Source organism: Sus scrofa, chromosome 2, assembly GCF_054392235.1.
Source record: "Sus scrofa isolate SSC_HxYL_T2T_F1_AM1 chromosome 2, Sscrofa_HxYL_maternal_Yorkshire_Landrace_v2.0, whole genome shotgun sequence".
Classification (NCBI taxonomy): Eukaryota; Metazoa; Chordata; class Mammalia; order Artiodactyla; family Suidae; genus Sus; species Sus scrofa.
Genome location: NC_139384.1, coordinates 93,460,550 through 93,484,261, shown reverse-complemented (window position 1 = coordinate 93,484,261; position 23,712 = coordinate 93,460,550). Strand labels below are relative to the sequence as shown.

The following is a 23,712-nucleotide window of genomic DNA, read 5'->3' as shown; positions in this document are numbered from 1 at the left end:
ACTGCACAATGCTAGTGAAAGAAATAAAGAAGATTTAAATAAATGTACCATATTCATAGATTGGAAGGCTCTCAACACAGTAAAGTTGTAAGTTCTCCCCAAGTTAATATACAGGTTTAATTCAATTCTTGACAAATTGCAACAATTTTTTGTAATAGACAAGAATTTTCTTGAATTTATGTGAAAAGTTAAGGGAATTAGAATAAAGACAATTTTGAAAAAGAATAACAGTGACAGCTCAATCTACTCAATTTCAAGATTATATAACAATTGCAATTATGACTGTGGAAGGACACACACAGATTGATGGAACAAAACAGGAACCCAAAATGCCCAACGGATTTTGACAGAGGGCAAAAGCAATTTATTGGAGGAGGGACAACCCATTAAACAAATGATATTGGAGCAAACGAACATCCACAGACCAAAAAAATAACCCTGACCAAAGTCTCATATCTTATACAAAAATTAACTCCAAGTAAATCACAAACTTAAATGTAAAACATAAAACCATAAAGACTTTAGGAGAAAATCTTTGGGATCTCAGGCTGGACAAAGAGTTCTTAGACTTGAAACCAAAAGCATAACTTATTGGACCTTACCAGGATTATAGAAGTTATAGACTTAGAAAAAGCATTTACAAACCACATATCTGACTAACAGCTAGTCAGATATATATAAATAAATATTAAGAACATATAAAGAAATATTAATACTCAACGGTAAGAAAACAATGCTATTAGAAAATGGGCAAAAGAGAGAAACAGCCATTTCACCAGAGAGGATATACCGATGGTAAATGAGCACTAGAAAGATATCCAACATCATAAGCCACTGGGGATTTGTAATTTAAACCTCAAGGAGATATCACTACACATATCAAAGAATAGTTAAATAAAAAGTACTGAAAGCACCAATTGTTGGTGAAGAGGTGGATAAACTGGGTTACCTGTCCATTGTTGCCAGGAATGTAAAATGGAACAACCACTCCAAAAAACAGTTGGTAGTTTCTTACAAAATGAAACACACACCTACCAACCATACAACCCTGACACTATACGCTCAGGTAGTGACCCTGGAGAAGTGAAATGTAAACATGCCCACAAATCTGGGTGTGATTGTTTAGAGAAGCTTTATTTCCAATAGCTCAAAATTAGAAACATCCAGATGCCCTTAGACAAGTGAATGATTAAACAAACTGTGGTACATCAATCCATCAATAAAATTCATCAATAAAAAGGAACAAACTATTGACATACACAGCCATTGAGATGCTTGAGAGAATTATGCTCAGTGAAAAAAGGGCAACCCAACAGGCATTTACGGTGTATAATCTATATAACATGTACATAATTTATATAACATTATTGAGATGGCAAAATATAGAAAAAGGGAACAGATTAGTGGTTGCCAGTAGCTGGGGACAGGAGGAAAGTAGGGGTGGCTATAAAACCACCAGAAGAGGAATCTTCATGGCAATAGAAAGAGTCTGTGGTTTTGCTGTATCACTATCAGTAACCTGACCGGGACACTCTATTTTAGCTCTGTAAGATTCTACCATTGGGGGGAAAATAATTTAAAAATGCTAAATCCCAGACCCAGTCCCATCTAACAGCACACCAGGGTTGGGAGCAAAGGAGTCCTCCTTCTTAACAAGCTTAAGCACATTCTTAGGTACCAGAAGTTGGAAAACCACTGCTCTATCCAACGTCATTCCACAAGTTCACAAGTTCTCCCAACACCCACAAGTTCCCACGAACTAGACTGCCATCATATTCCAGCCCAGCCTCCCAAGATCCATGCAGCATCCTAGGTTGGACTGTGGGATTTCCCCAAACACTCCCAGACATCCTTCGACAGCTGGCTCTCCCCCGTTCCCACAGAGCGCCACTCCCACAGCCATTGTCTGAAGATTTTGCCAATATATTCTTCAGGAGAGAACTTTATTTGCATAGCAGGGGAAGGAATCCTTTGCCATACCCACCAACAGGAACACAAAAGCCAACTTAATCCTCTTCTCTGAATACCAAGAATCTTCCTGCAGTGGAGACGTCTGTGCAGCATCTAAATGACTGCCAGGCTCACCCCATGTCATGGCCAACTTCCCAAACCTTGTTCTCAACTTAAGCCCTGCTTTTATCCACACAAATTAAATAAAATATAGAACCAGTAAAGATGGGAAATTTTTGTTAACTATGAAAGGTGACATAAAAACAAAAATGTTTTAAATGATTTGAATTAAAAGTCATGACTGGAGGTTCTCTGGTGGTGCAGTAGGTTAAGGACCCGGTGTTGTCACTGCTGTGGCGTGGGTTTGATCCCTGACCCAAGAACTTTCATGTGCCACGGATGCAACCAAAAAAAGTAAAATAAAAGAAGTCATGACTTGTATCAAGGAAAGACAGATGGATGCAAATACCTTCAAGCGATAAAATAATCTTGCACTTCATTTTTGAATGCACTCAGATTCACGTTCACAAACATTCAGACATTTTTATTCAAATTATCTTGCAGGAGTTCTCGTCATGGAAGAGACAAATCTGACTGGCATCTGTGAGGATGCAGGTTTGATCCCTGGCCTTGCTCAGTAGGTTAAGGACCCGGCGTTACCATGAGCTGTGGTGTAGGTGTAGGTGTAGGTTGCAGATGCAGCTCAGATCCCGTGTTGCTGTGGCTGTGTCTAGGCCAGCAGCTACAGCTCCCATTTGATCCCTAGTCTGGGAACCTCCATATGGCGCAGGTATAGCCCTAAAAAGACAAAAGACAAAAAAAAAAAAAAAAAAAAAACTGTCTTGCAAAGTACTTTATAGTCTCTTAACCTCACACTGTATATGTTTTAGGTGAATTATGAAGACAGAACAGGTCCAGGTCTTTAAAGATAATATGCAAAGCAGATAATGCTTTGATTAAAAACTTACTACTAATGTGGATTTTTACATTGTTAGACACATGGAAGCAGATTTTGGACAACTGTCAGATTCTTTTCTTTTCGTGCCTTAAAAATACTTGTTTTTAAGTATATTCACATCAATGAACTTAACTCCCCAATTTTTAGCATATAGACCAACAGCTGAACTCCACTGGTGTGTGTGACAGGGTGAAATGCGGACAAAATCAGTATTTTGGAGGTGATATTTTGGCCTCTACCTAGAGAAAGCCAAACTAAGGGGAGTGGGTACGGATCTCTATGCCTTTCCTCAGACGCTGTAAGGGGCTTTTGTAACATGGCATTGGAGTGAACTCCTGGTGTGTTTTTCCCAAGTAACCCACTCATTCAGTAGTACCAAGCACTGATCTAGGTGCTGAAACACAGTAGTAACCAAACAGACAAGACTCTCTACCTCGCTGGGACTTACAGACTAGAGAGATGGTAGAAAGCTTCCCCACAATGTCACTGTAGATGCCTCAGGATATCACAGTCTTCACTCAAATCCAGCCATGCCATTTATGAGATGTGTGAACTTGAGTCATTACTTCTCCAGGCCTCACTTTAAAGGAAACTAATATCAACCTCACTGATGTGAAGGTTAAGTGAGTAATAAAATGGAAGCGTTTTTAAAGTGTCCACCATATTCAGGGCACTAGAGACCTGTTATTTAACTTCTGTATTAGCATGTTGGAAATGGAAAGCCTCTTTCGGAAAGACCAGGAGGCAATGCAAATTATCAAAAGTAAGATTTTTTTTTTTACTTAGGAGAGTGGCACAGCCCATTCTCACTGATGCTTCAAACATCCCCAGCACCTAAAAAAGTGCCTCCTTTTTTTTCCTTTTCTTTTATTTTATGGCCACATACGTGGCATATGGAAGTTCCCTGGCTGGGGTCAAATCTGAGCTGAAGCTGCCAGCCTACGACACTGTCACAGCAATGCCAGATCTGAGCTGCATCTACAACCTACACTGCAGCTTGCAGCAATGCCAGATACTTAACCCACTGAGTGAGGCCAGGGATCAAACCTGCATCCTCATAGATGCTAGTCGGATTCTTACTTAACCCGATGAGCCACACGATAGGAACTCCTCCAAAAAGTGCCTCCTTTTAGTGGGATTTGCTCATTTTACCCATCCCCAGGCATGAACTCGGGGGCTCTCATTATAATAGATCTGCCCCAAGCCTCTTTTTTTTTTTTTTTTTTTTGTCTTTTTGCCATTTCTTGGGCCGCTCCCGTGGCATATGGAGGTTCCCAGGCTATGGGTCAAATTGGAGCTGTAGCTGCCAGCACACACCACAGCTCACGGCAACCCGGATCCTTAACCCACTGAGCAAGGCCAGGGATCAAACCCGCAACCTCATGGTTCCTAGTCGGATTTGTTAACTACTGAGCCACGACGGGAACTCCTCACGCCTCCTAAAATGAGACAGCTCTTATCCAGGAGACACTGGTGAAACAGCACGGGCTCCCTGGGGTAGGCATGTAATTAGAGAGCCCATCACATGAAGAAGTCTAAGTAAATTTTCATAAGGGATTCACTTGTGCCTATGAACTGAAAACAGTGATAGGGCCAGTGATGATCCAGCCATCCTGTGACACATGGGAGAGCCAGTCACTGCCCCCCACCTCCCCACCCCACCCCCGGGACCTCAGTCCTACACACCAACACCACAGAAAAGGAAACCAGCCAAACCCACTCATCAATAATCATAAGAAATCTATTCCAGCTCTCTGTAGGCTCTGGACACTCTGGAGAGTCTGCTCACCGTTAGATTTTGAGGTTTTAGGACTTTTTTAAACCTTTCTCACCTGTTGTACTAGAATATCTCCGATGCGGTTGATGACAAAATTCCTGTCGTTGCCAATACAGGATTCTTGCCTTCGCTCCTTCATACTATAGAAGAAATGCCTGTGGATTTCCAGTAACTCATCCAAACAGGGGAAGATTTTATCCACAGTGCTGTGGTCCAGCTGCAGCTCCTCTTTCATCCCTTTCCTGAAGATCTCAGACATGATGAACAGGGTCTGGATGTGATGCATTTCTGTTTGCATCAGCTCTGAAACAGGTGAGCAGAAACAAGCTTTTAAAAAAAACCAAGGATCGTTGGATGAACTAGACTTATTGAATCATTTTGTAATATATATAAATATTGAATCATTATGGGGTACACCTGAAACTAATATGTCAATTATACCTCAATTTTTTAAAAAGTATCCCAGTTAATCTAAACTAGTAGCTAAACACTATGCTGCACGAAAAATAAAAAAGAGGGAATGTTTAGGAATAATACTCTCTCACTATTAAAGTCAGCATTGATTAAACATTTAATGTAAGCTCAAAATATTAAACTATCCTCGGAGTTCCCATTGTGGCTCAGGAGTTAATGAACCTGACTAGTATGTATGAGGACGCCGGTCAGATCCCTGGCCTCAATCAATGTGTTGAGGATTCGGCATTGCTGTGAGCTGTGGTGTACATCGTAGACGTGGCCTGGATCTGGTGTTGCTGTGGCTGTGGTGTGGGCCGGCAGCTACAGCTCCGATTAGACCCCTAGCCTGGGAACCCCTTTTAGGGCCATACAGTAAATTAAATTAAATTAAACTATTCTTTTTCCAGACATTATAAGAGGAAATTTATAAGTCAAGTCTATATATAAGAAGATAACATATTGAATGCTCATAATATAACCAGCTCACATCTTTGTCCCTTCACAGCTGGGAACCGGGTTCTATTTTCCCCTGAATGTTACATAAAATACAGCTTAGTTGACCCCTTTTCTTTTCTCTCTTTTTTTCTATTTTCTTTCTTTCTTTTTTCTTTTTTTTTTGCATTGAGTAGGAGCACAATTAATTTGGCGAACTACACTGAGTTAAATACAATGAAGTTCCTCAGTGTATACAACACCAGGTCCTTTCTATTACTAGATCTGTCTCCGAAATTACTCTTTTTCCAGGAGAAAGCAATGTGTCATGATCAAGGAACATCAGCAAGAAAGTAAAAAGACAACTCAAATAATGGGAAGATGGAGTTCCCATCATGGCTCAGCAGAAACGAATCCGACTAGGAACCATGAGGTTGTGGGGTTCAATCCCTGGCCTCGCTCAGTGGGTTAAGGATCCGCCACTGCCGTGAGCTGTGGTGTAGGTCGCAGATGTGGCTCTGATCCTGCATGGCTGTGGCTGTGGTGTAGGCCGGCGGCTGTACCTCCAATTTAACTCCTAGCCTAGGAACCTCCATATGCTGCAGGTGTGGCCCTAAAAAAGCAAAAATAAATAAATAAATAATAAAATAAATGAATAAATAAATACGTAAATAAAATAAAAGAGAGACAATGGGATTTTCTACTCTGGTGCAGTGTGTTAAAGGATCCAGCATAGGTAACAGCTATTGTTTGGATTCCATCCCTGGCCCAGGGACTTCCACATGCCCTGGGTGAGGTCATTAAAAAAAAATTTTTAATAAATATAATGAGAGAGACAAAGAAGAGAGAAGGAAGGATTTTCCCTTGAGCACAGACTTTCTGATCCAAAGGCCATGCTGTGAACTACTCTGTACTGTTGTTCATCCCAAATGGGTTAGATTATTTTTAATAATATATGAAATCAATAAATAATGAAAAATTGCTATCTAATAGAAATTGCATGAGAAATACTAAAGGGGACAGCATCACCCTTTCCAAAGGAACTCCCACAGCTGCGGCCCTAGATAGATTTCCCAGCATGAGCACACATCAGCTCATCGGACCTGCACAGCCACTGCCACACGCAGGTGAGAAGGGGCCCTCAGCTCGCTGGACTCTATGGTTCATGCTTTGCACACACAGGATTAGTGCCAACTAAGAGCTAGTCTCGTCTTTAAAGGAAGGTATCTTCTTGAACCACTTCTTAGCATCTACTTTATACTTTAAAATTTTTTAAACTTCAATTTTTCCTAACCAGCCTATAATTTGACTTCCCCTATTTCAGACTAACTTGATCCCAAATAGCAAGAAATAGGAAACCCTCCTGCAGTTGAATCCATACTCAACACTGCGGCACACAACCACACAAGGCCCTAATCCAGCTGCTGCCAGTCCCACTGTGTCTATGTGAGTGGCAGTCCCTGGTGTGATGACAGGGCCATAAGTACAGCAGCCTTATCGACCTTAACATATGTGAGCATTCCCTGTGATTCTTATGAGAGGAGAGGTAAAAGAATGCCCTAAGTAAACTTGAAAAGGCTAGAAGAAAGAAAATTTGCTCTGTCCCAGCTACAAACAATGCCTCATTTAAGCCTCACGACATTGAACCCCAACTATCATCCCCATTTTACAAAAGGAAAAACTAAGGTCCAGGTCAGTTAAATATTTTATGAGACCAAGTAATCAGGACTTGGACCCAGGCTTGAATCTAGGTCTGTGTGGTTTCAAATTCCATGCTCTTTCCTCTGCACCACACCGCTGCAGCCCAAGAAGCATGTTTGCAACGCTTACCAAAAATGACGTCCTGTCTTTTGATGACATCCTTCTCCTGCTTACTACAAAATGAGGGGTCCACCACCAGACTCCAAGATTCTGCTTCCAACTCCTGGGCGTCACCACTGAGGTCACTCCACAGAGACGAATCCACGACGTCTAAGTTGGGTTGAAAAGGGAAAAGCCAAGAGTGGGGTAACACACATAACCTGAACACATCTTCCCAAATGCCCGCGTTTATGGATCATCACCCTACATAAACCTGCTGTGCACACAGAAACAACTCAGCCAAAGCATTGCTGATGTGGAGTTGAAACATTTGAAACCAAACTAGGGCAACGGTGGAAATCAAGACAGCTCTCGTGAAAGCAAAGCAGAATCAGGTGTTAAAACAGTGACTGCGTACAGGCAAAAAAAAAAAAAAAAAAGGAAAATTCTTTGGTTTGTTTGATTTGGCTTGCTCTCATTTTAGTTTTATTTTTGGTAACCTGCAGAGTCCACAGTATGCTCACAGAATCTTGAACCCTCTGATTTCTTTTACCCTGGGTTACTCTGCACCATTTAGTCAAAGCTCATGTTGTGTCTGTCTGCTTCATTTGCACTTTACCTGGCTTGCTGTCCTTCCTGGGAACATGAAGCAGGTGTAAGGACTCGAGTCATGGGAGAGTACAGATTCTTCTAACAGAATTTCACAACACTCCCCCCCCCCCACCACACACACACACACACACACACACACACACACCCTTCAGGAAAACTAAATCCTATTTATCAACACAGCACTCCTTAGATTCCAGCTCAGAGAAGTAAAGAGGCAGTGACAATGGATTTGAAACAAACAGATTCCTGGGGAAGAGTTTGCTCCTTTCTCTCATCACAACTCTCTTTTCATTTGGTTTTCCTTTGCTTATAAATGCAGCGTGGATATAACATGCAATTCCCCAGACTGTCCTATCCTACAACATATTTTTTTAAAATGGCTTTTATTCCTCCTTGAAGTAGGAGGCAACAGATGGGGATAAATCCCGCAGAGATCCAAGCAAGCTCAGTCTTAAGTAAGTGAAACACATATTTTTAATGCATGAGCCTATCCCAATTCACCAACAGTGGTAAGACTTTTTCAAAGAACAGCAAGCACACCACGTACTTCTCTCTCTTCATTATGTTTATGACATACTCTTTGGGGAATACGGCCGTTTAAAAAATATATCATGGTTCCTGGGTCACTGTCCGGAAGTCACTTCCAGGGCTACATTTTCCTTCTTTTTATCAGAAGAACCTGGACCTTAAGGACACCATGAAACAGAATTCTTTTCAAAGGAACAGAGCATATGTTTCAATTTCATGTCCTTCAGAAAACATTCCTCTTAGCAAAGGCTCACAGAAACACGAGTAAATGCCAAGGCACCTTCTCCTCACCTTCCATTAAGAGGGAGTCGGTGGAGGGAGATGAACCCATGGGCTGGAACAGCTCATCAGAGTGGGACCTGCTTCTCCAGGTGCTGCCATCACTCTCAGACTCCAGGGATGTCCCCGACCTCCTGAAGCTGGAGGGACAGGAAGAAGAGTCAGCCCAGCAGCGGCTCCGAGACATCCGGGCGTCAGACCACCCGAGTCTTACCTTTCCAAGGCGGTGCCTGGGACACTCCTGGACAGCGGGTGGACCTGGCTGGCCATTTCCTTTCTCCCCGTTGGCAACCCAATAGGCATAGAGGAGGAAGGGTGCAGGGAGAGACCAGGCGGTGGGCCGTCTCTTAATGAAGAATCTGGAAATCAGAACAGATGCTTCATGGGTTTCCACAGGGGGCAGTAATCCCAACGAGCACAGGGAGTCACTTCGAAGCCACGAAGCTGAATGTTCCAATGGCCTCTTCTAATGTCACATGCCAGCCTTGAAAGCAATCGCCCAGCCACATCCCGACACCTGCTTCAAATGTCCCTTCCAGTTCCCACCCTTCTGGTACCCAGGCTGGAGGCACTTGGAGATTGTGGAGAGCTGGGGTGACACAAACAAACAGGAGACTGGAATGGGGAAACACAGGGACTGCTGCCCATAAACCACTGCTTGTACTCCTCAGAGCCAGCTCTAAATAGATGCAAGGTGTTATTAGCACTATTAACAGACTGCACATTGGGTGTATAAACAAGCACACACACACAGTGCATCAACAGACTAGAACAATGCTGGCAGGTCTGTTCTCTGTGCTATAAGAATGTCAGGCAGGTAAAACCTACAAGCCAAGCTGGGCTGTCCTCTCTCACCTAAAGAGAAGGAAGTGGTGCCCTGGGACCTTTCTGGTCAGAATGAAATGTTAGGGGCATCCATGCATTTGCATTTCACGTGTACTAAAAGTACCTCTCCGAAAACATTTCAATCGTCTAATACTATGCGTCTAATACTACACCTTTCTCAAGTAATGGGGGAAAAACTCAAACGGAACCCCAAGATATTAGAAAGGAATTTACACATGGATGAGGTAATTTTACCCTGATGACTCCTAAGTTAAGAGAGGGAATAGACAGTATTCTATCAGCTGTGAGATGCTTTTTAAATCTTTTCATGCTTAACCTTATGAAATTGAGGGGCACCTTACAATTGAGGTCGCAGGGACTTCTGGTGAAGAAGCTGGGGAGTAAATAATGTCACGCTCATTACTGCTTGCACTAGTTTACCCTTGTGTAACATCACACGCAATCACATGTCACTATCAATTTGCACTTCACCGACTTCAGTTCAAGTGCTTTTTAAAATACCGGTCACACCGCTGCAGCATTGAAATGATAAGTGACCACACACTTAAAACGCCTGCCACCAGGCGAGCTATGTAATATTGAGGCAGAAGGAAATGCAAAATTGCTTACAACACAGCAAAGAATTTTCTAACTTAGGACAATGCTGTGATTGACCCTTGTGTACAGGGTAAAGAATGGCAAAGTCTTCCAATTATCTGAGAGAAATTGTTTAAATTTCAACAATGTACAACTCAAGAAAAAAAGAGAACCACTGAGCTTCATCATAGGCAAACAAAATGCAGGCGTGTTCTGAAATTTCACCATCATCCTGATGGAGCTGATGAGATCATGGTCTCAAGCATGGCTACTAAAAAGTACCAGGTTGGGAGTTCCCGTTGTGGCTCAGCAGAAATGAACCCAACTAGCATCCATGAGGATCCGGGTTCAAAACCTGACCTTGCTCAGTGGGTTAAGGATATGGCTTTGCCGTGAGCTGTGGTGTAGGTTGCAGACCAGGTCCAGATCCCGCGTTGCTGTAGCTCTGGCGTAGGCTGGCAGCTGCAGCTCCAATTCAACCCCTAGCCTGGGAACTTGGTGTGGCCCTAAAAAGACAGAAAAAAAAAAAAAAGAAACAAAAACCAAAAAAAGAACACATAACTGGTTGCTCTGATGACAGGCTACAAAGACTGTTAAGAATCTTTTTTTTTTTTTTTTTTTTTTTTTTCATTTTTGGCCACCCTGTGCCATATGGAGCTCCCAGGCTATAGAGATCAGATCCCAGCTGTAGCTGCAGCAATGCCAGATCCCCAACCCACTGTGCTGAGCTTGGGTTTGAACCCACATCCCAGTGCTCCCAAGAGGCCACTGATCCATTGTGGATCAGCGGGAGCTCCCTAACTTTGTGATTCTTAAGAAGTGTGTGGCATATAATTGTTGAGACAAATATGTGCTACAGCTAGGAAAACAAAATTATGTGCATTTAATGAAGTGCTTCTCTCCCCCCCCCCAAAAGGTTGTTATCAATAGCGCATTTTATACTAGTCTACATCTCAGAATTGAGGCAACATCATAACATCATGAATAGAGGCAACCTCCTCTATTCAGCTCTCCCTAAGATCAAAGATCAAGTAATATAGAAAGCACAAAGGCTATTAGGCTGCCAAAGAAGTTTATGCCATTCTCAACTTCTTGTATAACTAAAAATTATGCCAATTTTGTCCAGCATATGCTATGAAAGAAGGAATAATTGGGAAAACGAAAGAACCAAAGGTGGGGGTATTTTACATTGGAAAAAATGTGCCGTACGTATGAAACTGAAAAAAGTTCTTGCCATTTTCCACATCACTTACTTCCAAGGATGGTCTGTGGTTTGTTCTTGTTATATTTCTCTTGGAATTTCTGTAAAGAACATTAGACACACACACAAATAAGATCAAAGCACCACTGAGCTACAAGATGTCCATCCAGTTACACAAAACAGGCTTCTTAACTAATCATTTGCGTTGTCATTTTGTTTTAAACAAAAAGGAATTCAAAGCAAAAGACATAAAATGCATCAAAGAGAAAAATGTTATGGTGATGAAATATATGAGGAAGGTGTCTCATCAAGCTCCCAGCTTCAGGAGTTCCTGTTGCGTCTCAGTGCTAGCAAATCCAACTAGTATCTGTGTGGACTCGGGTGGGATCCTGGGACCCGCTCAGTGAGTTAAGGATCCAGAGTTGCTGTGGCTGTGGCATAGGTCAGCAGCTACAGCTCCAATTCCACCCCTAGCCTGGGAACGTCCATATGCTGAGAGTGTGGCCCTAAAAAGATGAAAAATAAAAAAAGATCCTGCTTTAGTAAAATCCTGGGGGACTGAAAATCTCCAGCTCACATGTCACGATCAAGGCTCAAAACGGACCTCTTATCAGAGCTGCCTTCCTCCTATTTGTTCTTGCTGTTCCTGGCTATTCCTCCCACCTGCAGGATACAACGACCTTGAGCACTGAAATGTCACCTTCAACTCTGTGACCTGACACAACATGAGATGCAAGTAACACAGAGTCAGGGACTCCAAATTTCCCTCTGAAGGACCATCATGCTCACTCATCATGCATTTCACACAGGGCTTGAGCAGGGGAGAGCAAGCAACAGGATGTAATGCCTCCAACAACTCAAGCCCACCCCCTCCCCCCAACACAGAGAACTTACTCTAGTTGGGTGGGCCTCATGCTGGGGTCCCAGGACCCACAGCATCATCTGGGAACTTGTTAGAAATGCAAATTCTCAGCAGCCACCCAGACCTACTGGATCAGAAATTCCGGAAGCAGGACCCAGAAATCTGAGTTTTAATGGGGCTTCTAGGTGATTCTGATGCTGGCAGATATTTGAGAATTACCGCTCTAGAGGGTGTGTGGGTGAACTAAGCAGGTCCTGACAGAAAGCCTACCCCCCCACCCCACCCCACATCACACAACACAAAGGGAGCTTTCCCTCTGTTTTTATATAATTTAAGTAAGTGTACACTTGGAGCATGCGTTATTTTATCACTACAACGACCACTTGAGAAATACATCTAATCATTAGTAACTCTAAACAGAGAACAAATAGCAACAATCCATATACAGGCAGATAATATTTGCACACGTCTGAGCAATTACCTTGTTACATGGAGGGGCGGCGTCTTTACAACCCTTATGTACATTTGCATTACAGTCTGAAACAAAGGGAAAAGAGAGACAAGTTTCCATCTTATTTAAGTTGATCTGAAATGCCTAAGACTACATCCTGCTTTTAAGGGTCATTATAACACACAACCATTAAAAAATATTTAGAAAACTTAAAAGGAAAGAAAATTATTATTATTATTATTATTATTATTATTATTTTATGGCTGCACCCGTGGCATATGGGGATTCCCAAGCTAGGGGTTGAATTGGAGCCCCACGCCAGAGCCACAGCAACATAGGATCTGAGCCACATCTGCGACCTACAGCACAGCTCACACAATGCCAGATCCTTAACCCACTGAATGAGGCCAGGGATCGAACCTGTGTCCTCATGGCTACTCATTGCTGCTGAGCCACAACAGGAACTCCAAGAAAGATATTTAAGTCACATGGACACCCACTGCTGCAGCAGAGCACGCTGTTAATATTTTAGTTTCCTTGGAGATATCTGTCTCCGTTGCACAAGGTTTTGGTTTTTTGTTTGTTTGTTTTGTTTTGTCTTTTTGCTGTTTCTAGGGCCGCTTCTGTGGCATTTGGAGGTTCCCAGGCTAGGGATCAAATCGGAGCTGTAGCCGCCGGCCTACATCAGAGCCACAGCAACGCTGGATCCAAGGCACGTTTGCAACCCACACCACAGCGCACGGCAATGATGGATCCTTAACCCACTGAGCAGCCAGGGATTGAACCCGAAACTTCATGGTTCCTAGTTGGATTCGTTAACCACTGAGCCACGACGGGAACTCAAGCACAAGGTCTTATTGATTATGAAACCTGAAATCATGCATGACATACACTTCCATGTCTGCCTGAGAATTCATTTACCACTACTTGCCCTATATTGACAAGGGACTTCTGACCTCTGGCAACCACCCACTCTCATACTAGGTAAAATAAGAGGAGGAAAGAAAGAAAAATGCACAACAGTGTGAGGAAAAAAAAAAACTACTGGGAGTTCCCGTCATGGCTCAGTGGTTAACGAATCCGACTAGGAACCATGGGGTTGCAGGTTCGATCCCTGGCCTTGCTCATTGGGTTGAGGATCTGGCGTTGCCATGAGCTGTGGTGTGGGTTGCAGATGCAGCTCGGATCCCACCTTGCTGTGGCTCTGGCGTAGGCCGGTGGCTATAGCTCTGATTAGACCCCTAGCCTGGGAACCTCCATATGCCACAAGAGCGGCCCAAGAAGTGGCAAAAAGACAAAAAAAAAAAAAAAAAAAAAAAAAGTACTGTCAGGCTCTAAGAGAATTCCTACTAACTAGAGGAAAACCAAATTCAAAGAGAAAAGTTATCAACTTGCCTAGCTTTTACTTCATGAAACAATGTGGCCTCATCTCACTGGAGGAAGTCCAGGCACACCTGGCCTGCCCCTTCCTGCCCACAGGCTCAGAGACCTCCCTGCACTGAAGCTGCTTCCTGCCAGGCTGCTGTCTTCTTGCCCTCGGTCCCCTGCCACCACACACCAGCACTGCAACACCCTCATCCTCCCACCTTGGCCTCTACATGCTCTGTATGTGATGGAGGAGCCTCTGGCTCATCAGAAAGGTCATCAGAAAAACCCTACGGCAGGGGTAGAAGATCTCGCTGAGGTCCATCAAAACCACCCTGCAGAGCCTGTAGCCCCCTGAGAACCCAGCAAGACATTGAGCCCACCCCCTTCCTCCCACTCTAGCTCTGCAGAGGCATCTAGCCAACACCTCAAGGGCCAATGGGCAGAACCCAGACCACTCCATGTACTGGTCCTGCTGGTGAACATGGAAATCAGATGGCTTTCTTCTCATTCCAGCACAACAGAATGAAAGGAAAAGGAAAAAAGTAGAAGCTAGAAAACACCACAGACCCAAGTTATGCTGAAAACTCCCTGGGAGAGGGAGCCATGAGTATTACAAATCCAGAAGAGAAGAGAAAAATCTGGATATGTGAACTGCATCCTCCCGAAGAGACTCAACATAGACAAGAAATAGGATCAAAAGGCCATTCCACGCCAACAGGACGAGGAGGAAGTGGAGCTGTGTGAGAGGAGAAAGCACTACATGGAAAGAAAAAGAGCAAGAGCCGAACAAACGTAAACCAAACTGAGAAGAACCGATGTGACAAAGTATCCAAGCAGTGCTATGACACTGAACTTGAAAGAGTCCCTCCAGAATATGAAGACAAAGTAAATAATCTCAAACAGAAGATGTCAGACAAAGATGACAGATGACACTTCTCCATGGAAGAATCAGAAAAATGAGATCAGAAGTGACAACTGACAGCTACAACTGACAAAAACTTCTGTGAAGTTTCAAAACAACTGAAAAGGTAACATAGACGGTCTTACTGTTTTCTGGGGGAAAATCATTAAATGACACCTAGTCTCTGACAATATCCATATGACGAAAAAAAATGAAATCTTCAAGCATCTAGGCAGAAAAAAGCAGATTATCAACAAGCGAATGAGGTCAGGCAGCCCCCCGACTTTACTATTGTAACAGTAAATGCCCCAATAAAAGGGACCAGTGTTGACAGAGCCTTGAGGGGAAAAGGTTTGGCTGAAGAATTTATTTAGCCAGATAAAACTGGTTTTATTTTTTAAAGGAGCAAAGATGTACCCTTAGATATACAAGAGTCCAGAAAACAGATTACTCCAATACCCTCCTTGAAAAAAATTACATGAAATGCTATTGCCTATGAAGAGCAGAATCAGTATTAAGAGTTCGAGAATGGATTAGCTTTATTAAAGAAAATAAAAAAGAGCAAAAGGGAGCACTTCAACCAAACTAAATAATCACATGTAAAAAATTATTGTAAGTAGAGAACAAGATATAAATACCAAATTATTGTTGAAATAAAAAATTATTCTTGAGCTGCTTGAGAAGCAGCTTCAGTGCAGGGAGGTCTCTGAGCCTATGGGCAGGAAGGGCAGTGAATTAAGTATACTCATAGAGGCTTACAGGGAGGTGGAGGGGAAGGGGCAACTGTAAGGGAAATAAGAGTGTTTAATTATAAGACTTGCACAGCCTTGAAGTTATTATTAGTAGATATTAAAAGAACATACCTTGCCAAATCCCAGAGAAGATAAAAACCAACAACACGTGGTCTAAATAGCTAAACCAGACATCAAGGAAAACAGCAAAGAATGATAAAAGAGAACTGATAGTTGTAAAATTAAATGTAAATAAGGAAAAAACCCTCATTATAAAGCAAGGTCTCTCATTTACACTACAGATTACCTACAGCTAAATTAAAGACACACATCCTAAATCGAAAACACAGAAATAGTTGAGAGAAATACAATCCAAAGGAAAGCAAGAGGAATATTAGCTTTAGACAAAGTAAAATTCTTGCAAAAGGCATTTAACTGCAAGAGGGTAATTTTATGTTTGTGAAAGTTAAATCGGCAATGAAGCAGTGATTAGTACACTGTGCACCCAAATAATGTAAGATCAAAATATAAGCAGTGTGGGAGTTCCTGCTGTGGCACAGTGGCTTCGGAATTCAACCACAGTGAATCAGGTCACTGTGGCATCACAGGTTCAATCCACAGCCAGTTAAGGATCTGGCGATGCCACAGCTATGGCTCAGATTCAATCTCTGGCCTGGGAATATGTGTGTGTGTGTGTGTGTGTGTGTGTGTGTAGTGTACCTATATAGTGAATGTACACACACATATATATAGCGTACATATATATAGCGAATGTACATACATATATAGTGAAACCTATTTATAAATATGGAGAAATTTATAGAAATACAGTATTTATGGAAAACTAGCAACTCAGGTTTTAATATAGAATACAGATACCAAGATTTTGAACATTTATGTAATTTGTTTATATCATGTCATGTTTTTAAGATCATAAACCTTCATCTTCACAATTAAAAAAATACATCCATGAAATAGGATTATTTACCAATATCAGCAATTTGCACATGTCATACTCTCTTACTCAATATAAAAAACTTAAAACTTAAACCAAAATTTAAACCCCCAATACTTCTCTTCCCAAAAAAATATAAATCTTAAAACTTCTAAAAAACTGTTCATTAAAGAGGACATTGAACACGTATCTGAACTCATTCTAGAATTTAATCTAAGGCAATAATCAAAGATGTGGGCAGTGATATGTACAAAAGAATGCTGTGACATTATTTATGTTGTGAAAAGAAATTGCAAAAAAAGTCTGAAATGTAAAATAAGGAACAATTAATACATTTGATATCATCAAGTGAGATATTAGCACAAAAATCTGAGCTTTTAATAGTTAGAAGGGACTCCATTAGAATATGAACAGCGGCGTTCCTGTGATGGCTCAGCAGTAAGGAACACAACTAGTACCCATGAGGACGCGGGTTCGATCCCTGGCCTCGCTCAGTGGGTTAAGGATCCCGTGTTGCTGTGGCTGTGGTGTGGGCTGGCAGCTGCAGCTCTGATTCAACCCCTAGCCTGGGAACTTCCATATGCTGCAGGTGTGGCCCTAACAAGATAAATAAATCAAGAACAGCAATTTCCACTAGGTGGTAAGTCAGGATAAGCTTCAGTTTCTCCTTAAACCCTGTATCTTCTATGAATCCTATTGCATTGAAACTAATAATAATAATGGCCATTTTAAAAGCTAAATATGTCCTATGTACTTTCAGTGCTTTTCATCTTCCGTTAAAACTTCCCTGACAATTCATTTGACCAACTTAGAATGAACCAACATACTCTGCCCTCCAACAACCTGCCCTTCAGTGAGCCCTCAGCTTTCCATCAGCCAGTAACCACAGACAGGTGTCTAAGGGCCCAGCCTGGAGAGAGCTCCTGGAGGGGATACAAAAGAACCACTGTGTGACCACTGTGTGACTTCCAGCCTATTCTGGAAGCTGAAATCAGCAGAGAATGTACATTCCCCAGGATTAAATGGGATGATAAAGAGTCTAAGTGTGTGTGACGTGCAGGAGCTTAGGCCACAGGGGGCAGAGAAGCCCTCCTAAGACGAGGCTAGAAATCTGGCTGATGTAGAGGCCTAGGAGGGACTGAGAGACAGGAGCTTATCAAGAGAGAGGGGGGAGTTCCCATCATGATGTAGCGGAAATGAATCCGACTAGGAACCATGAGGTTGCCGGTTCAATCCCTGCCCTTGCTCAGTGGGTTAAGGATCTGGCATTGTTGTGAGCCGTGGTGTAGGTTGCAGATGCAGCTCAGATCCTGCATTGCTGTGGCTGTGGTGTAGGCAGTGGCTACAGCTCTGATTAGACCCCTAGCCTGGGAACCTCCATATGCCTCGAGTGCAGCCCTGGAAAAAAAAAAAAAAAAAAAAAAAAAAGGACAAACGACAAAAAAAAAAGAAGGGATGGGGCAGGAAAGCACACACAGTAGGAGAAAAGGACAGCAGGCCTGGCAAGGCCTCTGGGCGTAAACAAAGGCTGAAGAGGGAAGTAACAGCAGGACCAGCCAGCAGGAAGCAGGTAGAGCTGGACACGCATCTGAAGAGCCTGGGCTTAGTCCAATAAACAAGAGAGAGGTCCTCAACTGTATGTGGGCAGATGGAAGCAGTGTTCCACTAAGATGAACGTGCTAAAAAAATCCAGAATAAGCTGTCAGCAAAGAAGATCCTGGGAGAGAGTGGAAACTAGGACAGTCGGCTGTCAGCAGCCCAGAGGTGATGATAAGAAGCCACCGGAGGAGTTCCCATCGTGGTGCAGGGGAAATGGATCCAACTGGGAACCATGAGATTGCGGGTTCGATCCCTGGCCTTGCTCAGTGAGCTAAGGACCAGCGTTGCCGTGAGCTGTGGCGAAGGTTGCAGGCAAGGTTTGGATCCTGCATTGCTGTGGCTCTGGTGTAGGCCGGCAGCTATAGCTCCGATTCAGCCCCCTAGCCCAGGAACCTCCATATGCCGAGGGTGCAGCCCTAAAAAGGACAAAACACAAACAACAACAACAAAAAAGAAGCCCCGGGAGCAGGGATAATGAGCAAGGAAATGAAAGAGGGACCATGTAGACTGAGATGACAGAAGGGAAGAGGAGGTGCCAGTCCACATGCCCAAGGTTCGAGCTGATACCATGAACAGAGCAGAAAGAAGGGCCTTCTGCATGTGGAGTGTGAGGTGGGTTTTAAGACACACCATCCGGAAAATCTCTGGATAATGACGCCCACAGATCTGGAGTGATCGGGACAGTCTTGGTTTATACCATAGTCCTGCCATAATTACCAAAAGGGGCCACAAGTTCCCTGGGCACGCAGCCCCTGGACAGATGGCAGTAAAAAGGGAGGGATAAAGAAGTGAATCTGGGAAGAAGAGGTCTATGTATCGCTGCTTAGAGCAAAAGGTTGGGTGACTATACTTAGAAATAACAATTGCGTTTGGACGGGACTCAGAGTTAGGAGAAAGGAGACAATGCAGGCGGTTAAGAGGAGTCGGTGCCATGGAAAAGAGGACACCTGCCCAAAGGAAGGGACGATAAACACTGATACAGGAGAGAGATCAGTGCATCTGAGAACAGGAATGAGGAAGGGGGCTCAGACCTGGCTAGAAAGTGAGTCTGAGTTTCCGTGAAGAGCAGGACTTCTATTAAGCAGTAGAGACAGAGGGCAAAATGCTGGTGGTTAAGGAAAAAGTGGCAGAGATGGACACAGAGCCCTGAGTGGAGGTCACCCAACCTGAGTTTGTCTGAAATGAGGGGAGAGCAAGGTCGTCGATGTGGCCCAAGGGATCCCGTGCTTCGAACGTGAGAGGAGCCACTGCCTATGAAACGCAGGTGTCACACCAATAAACTGCTGACAGGAAGTCAAGCTGGAAACAGTCCACACACACCATGTGGAGTAAACGTCTAAAAAGTCCGAAAATTCAATCACAGCCAAACAGCCTGATGCCATTTCAGGTCCCATAAAAGAAAGGAACCAAGTCTCCAAGGAAAGCAAAGTTCAAGCTGATGTGAAGCATCATCAACGACAGCGTGAATGCACACATTTAAATTTTTTTTCTTTTTTTTTTAAGGGCCGCACCCACAGCATATGGAAGTTCCCGGGCAAGGAGTCGAATCGGAGCTGCAGCTGCCAGCCTACACCACGGCCACAGCAACGCCAGATCCTTAACCCATTGAATGAGGCCAGGGGTTGAACCTGAATCTTCATGGGACACTATGTTGGGTTCTTAACCCAATGAGCCACAAAGAAACTCCATATACATTTAAAAAAAAATTTTTTTTGGTCTTTCTGTCTTTTTAGGGCCGCACTCATGGCAAATGGAGGTTCCCAGGCTAGGGGTCCAATTGGAGCTATAGCTGAGGGCCTCCACCACAGCCACAGCAACATGGGATCCAAGCAGTGGTCTGTAACCTACGCCACAGCTCACAGCAATGCCGGATCCTTAACCCACTGAGTGAGCCCAGGGATCAAACTCGCATCCTCACTGATGCTAATCGGGTTCGCTAACCACTGAGCCATGACGGGAACTCCACATTTAAATGTTTAATTCAATCATTGCCGAGTTGTGTAATGAAGAACTTTACCCATAACCCTTCCCTGCTCTTTACTTCCCTGTATGCTCCCACCCCACCTAATTCTGGCCACCACCAATTACCATGAAATGGATTTCACCCTCTCTAGGCCTGAGATCTTTTGTGCTGAATTATTCTTGCACGCCACAAATATTTACCAAGCACTTATGATGCACAAGCATTGTTCTGGGTACTGTGGATCCAATAGAGAAGAAAATCAACAGATAAAAATCCTTCCACATAGAATTTATATTCTGAGGAAGGAAACAGATAATAAAATTGATACGTGAAGCAGAGAGTTAGATGATGATAAAAAGGGAGGGAAGAAGAGGTGTTGGAATGAGCCAAGCATAGGGTGGTCAGGAAAGGCTTGACTAGGGGATTTTATCTGAGCACATCTGAAGGAGGCGAGGGGGCAGAGGTGTGTCTACCTGCGGGGAGAGGCCTGCAGGCAGAGGGAACAGTAAGAAAGGTGCCATGGCAGGAGTGCGTCTGGCGTGCTGGAAGAACAGCAAAGACGCCAGAGAGACTGAAGCAGAGGAGAGGGGCGAGGGGACAACAGGAGAGATCATGGGGGCCCTTGCAGCCACTGTCCAGGCTTTGTCCATCCTCGGGGATGGCAGGAAGCAGACAGAGGATCTGAAACCGGGATACATTCTATGACAAACTCATCTGGTCTGAGGTTTTTGAGAACTATGATTTTGGAGTAAAAGCACAAGGAAACCAGCTGCAGAGCTATTGAAATGGTGGCTTTAGACCAGGGTGATAATAATGGCAGGGCTGAGAAGTAGCTGGCTTCCATATATTTTTTGAAGACAGAGCCTAGAAGAAGGCTAAAGGATTGGATGTGGATCAAGAGAAAGAGAGGCATAAAGAAATAAATACGCCAAGATTTGGGCCATGAGCATTTGATTGGAATGATGGAACTGCCATTAACTAAGAGGATCGACTTGTCAGTGGGCACAGGAGGTGGAGGACAGAGATCCATTTGGGATATGCAACGTGAGCTGCTGTTCAGACATCCGAGTAGAGACACTAGTAGTTGGGGAGGTATACAAGGTTGGGGTTCTGGGAGACTGTCAATTGGGGACCAAAAGTATAGACTCAACCATCATGAGTCACTGCTTGGTAATAAAAACCACATAAAAAGGAGCTCCCTGGTGGCTCAGTGGGTTAAGGATCTGGTATTGTCACTGCTGTGGCTCAGGTTTGATGACCCGGGAACCTCTGCATGCTATGGGTGTGGCAAAGAAAGGAAGAAAGGAAGGGAGGAAGGAAGGAAGAAAAAGAGAAAGAGAGAGAGGGAGGAAGGGAGGAAGGAAGGAAGAAAAACAATTGAAGAAATCACACATATACACAAAAACAAAAGTCTATGTGAAGCTGCTTAGCAATGGCACTCTTCTCAGGAAGCTTCCTGTCTGGGGCAGCAAGACATGAAAACAGCACACACAGAGTGCAAGAACTTACTGGAACACTGGAACGACTCTTTCCCCAGGAGAGTTTTATCACAAACCCAACACGGCAGGACCCCAGAGAATGTTCCAGGGACAAATTGATGTCGACTCAGTTTCTCTTTGTCTTTGGCATCCTTGCCTTTTGTCTTCAGATGTGGCAGCAGCAGCAATGTGGGGGAATAAGAAAAAAGGAATGCTGAGAATCGGCTGACGTACAGAAGTCGCGCAAAGTCTCCAAGCGTTCTATCAGACTACAGGGACCGCACATGGAGAAGCACAGAAACGCCAAGATCCACCAGCACCCGGGATGTGGTCTCAGTGTTTCTAACAACCCGGATGATACTCCCTAAGAAATACAGAGGATTTCAAATATGGGCATAAAACTTAAGGTAAGTGACTTCAAAGGGAAAGCGGAAACTGTACCAGTTGCTCTATACTGTGTAGGAGACACAGACACAAAACCCCACGTACCTTAGATTTATTCCGAGGGCTGGTCATCCTGTTCATGAGGAAGCTGAATGTTCGGCTCACTTTGTATTTTTCAGACTCCGATTTGGCAGGTATGATGCATTTATCCCACTCTTCTTCCTGAATTCTACAAAAAGGCATCTGTTACCAAGGCTTATGAGACTTAATAGAGGGAGCAAAAAACAGCAGCTGTACACCTGTGTTTATGAATGACACAGAGGTATATTTTCTACATGTTTTTACAAGACATGTTGTACATACATATAAACACAGAGATGTATTTTATACATGTTTTTACCCGTACTTTATACATATGTATTTGCACACCTATTTTTCAGGTTTTAATGGTCATTCTAAAGATAGAATAGATACTATTAAAAACACATCTAACAGATGAATGGGTGGATAGGTGGATAAAGCAAAAATCTCACTGTTAACAACTACAGAATCTAAGTGGTGGAAATACGTATTCTAGTACCTAATTCTTTCGGCTTTTCTGTATACTTACAAATATTTCATATTAGAATAGTGGAGAAATAAAGGAACTCAGACATAATTTTACTCTGAAAACTGTTCCTCTTTCTGCTCACTATGCTAATAGAATTTTCCTAGCGCAGAGAAGCCAAATAACAAATGACATGAAACTGGATTTTATTTGTTTTTGGAACAGAGATAATGCTCAGCAGACACACATTTCCTTAGTCAACACGGCCTGAGAAAGACATCGCCTGCCTCATGGCTCCGTCCCTCCCACTCAATCAGGCTCTTTGCAACCTGAGACTCTCTAGGTTGCAAAGGAGAGAAGATTGTGGAAACTGCACCCCTCTGCAGCCCCCAGTAAGAGACAAGCTAGAGGCAATTGCACCCGATCTGTGAACACGCTGAACATCACTGATGTTCCTCTAGTCCACAGAATCATTCTTTCCAGCGGTGGGGGGGAGGGGGGAAGTCCCAGAGGTGAAGAAGAAACCTTCCCGGAACGTTTGTATTTCCCGTGGAACTTTCTCTGATGGCCTTATATTTCTAATATCATTACAGAGAGAGAAAGAGTGAAAATATTAAAGACGACCCTCTGCAGATTATGTCAGACAGGGTGAACATTTCACAACTGTCATTTCTCCTACGCCTTGAACTTCTCTTTGGTCCGCATTAGTGGAACCAGTTTTCAAAAGCAATCGTACTATTGATATGTATCGAAATACATACGATTACATTTTATGAAAATGCGTTCAATGACAACTTTCTAGGATTTCAGTTTTTCTCATCTGATCCAAGACTAAATTTTCTCTAATGCCCTTTCTCACTCTGACATATAATGTGTCTTTACCTGGTACATGCTAAACAAAACTAAGGTATTTACCCTCTATATTAGATAGTTGAGGGTTCAAACCTATGAGGGCATTTAGAATAAATAATCAGGGACCTCAGAGCTGCCTCTTGGTAACACAGATCTAAAGGTACAGGCAGGATGGTGTGTGTTCTGCCACTTGAATCCTGCAATTA

At 43.3% G+C, this 23,712-nt stretch overlaps 1 protein-coding gene across 15 annotated transcripts in view; it reads right to left on the bottom strand.

Annotated features, from left to right (window-relative positions):
* The window catches only part of ARHGEF28 (Rho guanine nucleotide exchange factor 28), a 339,437-nt gene that overhangs the window by 73,549 nt on the left and 242,176 nt on the right, over positions 1-23,712 (bottom strand). For all 15 annotated transcript variants that reach the window (XR_014838058.1, XR_014838057.1, XR_014838059.1 and 12 more), the window contains 8 exons: positions 22,213-22,336; positions 21,755-21,887; positions 12,759-12,814; positions 11,468-11,516; positions 9,007-9,151; positions 8,805-8,932; positions 7,404-7,544; positions 4,741-4,988 (listed from right to left, as the gene is read on the bottom strand). Coding sequence is in view for 12 of the 15 variants with exons in the window: in XM_085013806.1 (XP_084869932.1) it covers positions 4,741-4,988; positions 7,404-7,544; positions 8,805-8,932; positions 9,007-9,151; positions 11,468-11,516; positions 12,759-12,814; positions 21,755-21,887; positions 22,213-22,336 (1,024 nt within the window). In the remaining 3 variants the exon portion in view is untranslated. The remainder of the gene's footprint in view (positions 1-4,740; positions 4,989-7,403; positions 7,545-8,804; positions 8,933-9,006; positions 9,152-11,467; positions 11,517-12,758; positions 12,815-21,754; positions 21,888-22,212; positions 22,337-23,712) is intronic.